At 53.5% G+C, this 4,146-nt stretch overlaps 1 protein-coding gene across 1 annotated transcript in view; it reads left to right on the forward strand.

Moving 5' to 3' along the window:
* Positions 1–239: 239 nt before the first annotated feature.
* Positions 240–4,146, forward strand: part of DOC2B (double C2-like domains, beta) — a 55,549-nt gene continuing 51,642 nt past the window's right edge. Inside the window, exon 1 of the mRNA XM_015566807.1 lies at positions 240–342. Within this exon, the coding sequence (XP_015422293.1) occupies positions 240–342 (103 nt within the window). The remainder of the gene's footprint in view (positions 343–4,146) is intronic.

The raw sequence follows: 4,146 nt of genomic DNA on the forward strand, positions 1-4,146 counted from the left end.
GCGAAGATGTGAAAGTAGAAGAAAAAGTCAAGAAAATTGGACAATCAAAAGATAAGAGCCGTGCAGAAGGTCCAACTAATAGAAATTTCAAACCAAGACACAAAACACAGGAGAGGAAATTGTTGAAGAAATGATACAGGAGTATTTCCTGGGACTGAGGGGACAAGCTCCCTAGAGAAAGAGCCCACCAGGTGCCCGGCACAGCGACGTGAAGCCACAGCCACGTGGACGGCGCCGCCATGGCGAGCACCGCGGCAACCCCTGTGGACGATGATGTGCGGGGTCGGCAGCCGCAGCCCTCGCCCGGGGTCTTCCCGAAACAGATTCTCGCTCCCTCCGGAGGTCGGGCCGGGGCCGAGAGGGCCAGTCTACAGGCTCCCGGTGATGCCGTGCTGTGGCCGGAGGACCACACTTGGAGGAGCGCCGGACCCGGGCAGCGGTTGTCAGCGCCGGCTGCTCATTGGAGTCACCTGGGGCGACACAAGCGCTCCTGCCGGACTCACCCCCGAGGTTCTGGTTTCATCGCTTTGGGCACAGCCCTGACATCGGATTTTTAAAGGTCCCCAGATGACCCGATGTGCTGGCGGAACCTAGAACCTTTTCCCTATGGAAGGTCCCCACACACGCGTGGGACGTTGGGAGAGTACCTTTTCATTGGCTAAACACTGGAAACGACCTAAATACCATGGACAGAAGGACAGAGCTGTAACTGTGATACAGTCAGGCCATAGGCTATCGTGCAGTGACGAACATGAGGGGCCACACTCCGCACAGATGACTCACAGGCTGAGCAAGGAAACAGACGGCAGAAAAACAAACCATCATGACGCCGTCTAGTTAGAGACTTTTAAACACACACAATGTTGCATATTAACATATATCTTATGCAGTGAGAGAAGAAAGACATGCCTACGAAGGATAAACAACAGATTTCTAGATACACATTGGGAAGAAGACCTGCAATTAAGGAGGGGTTTCCACTTTAATATAATGTTCTAGTAACCTTGGTGGTGAACAGGGGGTTTGTAATGTATGTATTATATTTTATATGTTTTACAGGGGTGGGCAACAAGGTAGGTTTACAGTTGTTTGAATGGAAGATAACACAATAATTAATAGGTAATACAAGAATCAACTCTGTTTGGCCCTGGCCAGGTAGCTCAGTTGGTTGGGGCATCGTCCTGGTACCCCAAGGTTGCGGGTTCGATCCCAGGTCAGGGCACATGCAGGAATCAACCAACGAATGCATAAATAAATGGGACAACAGATCAGTGTTTCTCCCTCCCTCTCTCTCAATAATCAATTAAAAAAAAAGAAAGAATAAATTGTTATGTGTACTCACAGCTGTAACCCTACTCTTGCTTACTCCTGTATTTATTATATTTGTATTATCTTTATATGACTGAAATATTGCAAAATAAAAAGCTTAAGGAATTAAAGCAAGCCTTCTTATTTTTTTAAAAATATATTTTATTGATTTTTTATAGAGAGAGGAAGGGAGAGAGATAGAGAGTTAGAAACATCGATGAGAGAGAAACATCGACCAGCCGCCTCCTGCACACTCCCACGGGGGATGTGCCTGCAACCCAGGCACATGCCCTTAACCGGAATCGAACCTGGGACCCTTCAGTCCGCAGACCGACGCTCTATCCACTGAGCCAAACCGGTTTCGGCGCAAGCCTTCTTATCATAAAATTTCAGGACACCAGGATAAAAATCCTAAAAGGGAAAGAAGTCCAAAACCCTTCCAAAAAGAAAAAAAACAGGTCACATACCAAGGATCGGAGATTAAAATGCACTGAAATTCTCACAGCAGACCTCGAAGCCAGAACCCAGTGGGGCAGCGTCCTCTAGGGTCTGACAGGGGATGACTGCTAATCTAGATTGACAGCCAGCCCCATCTCCTTGACTGGAGAAGGAAGGTGTTTCCAGACCTGGGTGTTTATGCTTTTAATTGGCCGCCCGTGCCTCCTTTCTCAGGCGGCTACTAGAGGGCATGCCCCAACCAAACGAGGGAGAAACCCAGGAAAGAGAACACAGGGACTTGGGTGCTGGAGATCCGACACAGGAGGGGGCCCAGGGAGTCCCCAGGCCAGTAGCAGTGGCTCTGCTGGGGAGATTGTATGTGACATCATGATATGTTACCATATGTCATGGTATCTTCTATACTAATAAAAGGGTAATATGCTGATTAGACCGGATAGACCAGACGTCTTCTCGACAAACCTGCAGCGGCTGCGAGGGCCGAGGAGGGCAGCATGGCTGGCAGTGCCAGCAGCAGCGGGGTGATGGGAGCGGCACCTTCCCCTGATCGGCCCAGTCACCTCCCACAGAGGGAGGCCAGACTGTGGCTTAGAGGGTCTAAGCCAGGGGTGGGCAAACTGTTTTAACTCGAGGGCCACAATGGGTTCTTAAACTGGACCGGAGGGCCGGAACAAAAGCATGGATGGAGTGTTTGTGTGAACTAATATAAATTCAAAGTAAACATCATTACATAAAAGGGTACGGTCTTTTTTTTTTTTTTTTTAGTTTTATTCATTTCAAACGGGCCGTAGTTTGCCCACGGCTGGTAAGCCATCAGTAGGACATCCCCTGAGGGCTCCGGGACTATGAGAGGGGCAGTCTGGGCTGAGGGACCCCTTGCCCCTCAGTGCATGAATTTTCATGCACCGGGCCTGTAATCTATAATAATAAAAGCAAAATATGTGAATCAGACCGGATGTCCTTCTGGACGAAGCCAGGGCTATGAGGGAATCCTGGGTCCCAGGTGCCTGCTGGCAGCCAGAGGGAAGCCTGGGTCCTAGATGCCAGAGGGAAGCCTCTGACGGAGTCCTGCTGCCGCTGCGTCTCTCCACGGGACAGATGTGCTGCCCCAGCTGTTCCCCAGCACCGGAACCAACAGCACCCACAGGCCCAGCAGGTAAGAGCCGCTTCCCCCCACAACGGTGAGGGCTGGCATCGTGCCGGTGAAGACACGCCCCCCCTCAGGCGTGGCTTTTCAGGGTCCCCCAAAACCTGCAATCTCTGTCCCTGCCTGTTCCTGCCTCTCCAGTAAGCTGTTCCCCCCACCACCACCACCACCCACCCCCCGGTGCAGGGCACTGCGGGCCATGGGGAGGGACGCTGCTGCTAGGAGGGGGCCCACCAAGGACTCCAGGCAGCTCCTCCCTGGCTGCCTCATGGCCCTGCCTCCTCACAGCTTTGAGTGCTGACAACAGGGCCCTCCATGCCACTGAGCCAGGCCAGCGAGAGACACAGCACTTTGCCGCGTAACAAACATCCCGGCCGCCATTTGTTCAGACGAGCACCTGCTACAAGCTCTAGGGATCCTCACCCACCTCGGAGACAGATACTCCTATTGTTCCCATTTTACAGAGGAGGAAACTGAGGCCCAGCGAGGTCGAGAGAGCCCGTATTTGAATGCAGGGCAGTTGGATGTCCAAGACTGTGCTCAGCGGAGGGTGGGGATTTGCTGGTGAGAACATGCCAGGATCCCGGGGTGGAGGGAGCCGGGAGCAGACAGACAGAGGAAGAGCAGGCGGGCAGCACAGCTGAGTAGGGTAAGTCGGGCCTTGTTTCCACGGGGGCCGTTCCCACTGCTGAGGTAGCAAATGAGAACAAATCTCGGTCGCTGCACAGAGCTGTGGCCCCATGGTGGCTGCTGGCTGGTGCCATGGGGGATACCGTCTGGCACCACGAGCTCCCAGGCATCTTTCCTCATCGGGACTCTAGGCAGGTCCCGCGGGGCGGCTGTCTTTTCAGGCCGCGGACAGGCCGGTGCAGGGGTTGGCTTCGGGGTTTCCAGGAGCTTCCATCACTCAGGTAGCCTCGGGCCTTTGCAGCCAGCTCAGGCTTGGGACTGACCCCGAACTCCTCCTCCCACAAGGGAGCCGCACCCGAACCCCGGGAGGAGGAGCCCCAATTCCACAGGCCCCAGCACATCCCACCCCCACACCTGCCTTTCTTCCTCTTACCTTTTCCACTGTGGTGAACATACGCATACAGTGAAGCGTAGGGTTCAGTGCAGCACATTCATGTTGTTGTACAACCATCGCCACCACCATCTCCAGAACTTGTCACCCTCCCAAACGGAACTCTGCCCTATTGAGCACTCACTCCCACGTCCCCTCCACCCCCATCCCCCCA

Source organism: Myotis davidii, unplaced genomic scaffold, assembly GCF_000327345.1.
Source record: "Myotis davidii unplaced genomic scaffold, ASM32734v1 scaffold363, whole genome shotgun sequence".
NCBI lineage: Eukaryota > Metazoa > Chordata > Mammalia > Chiroptera > Vespertilionidae > Myotis > Myotis davidii.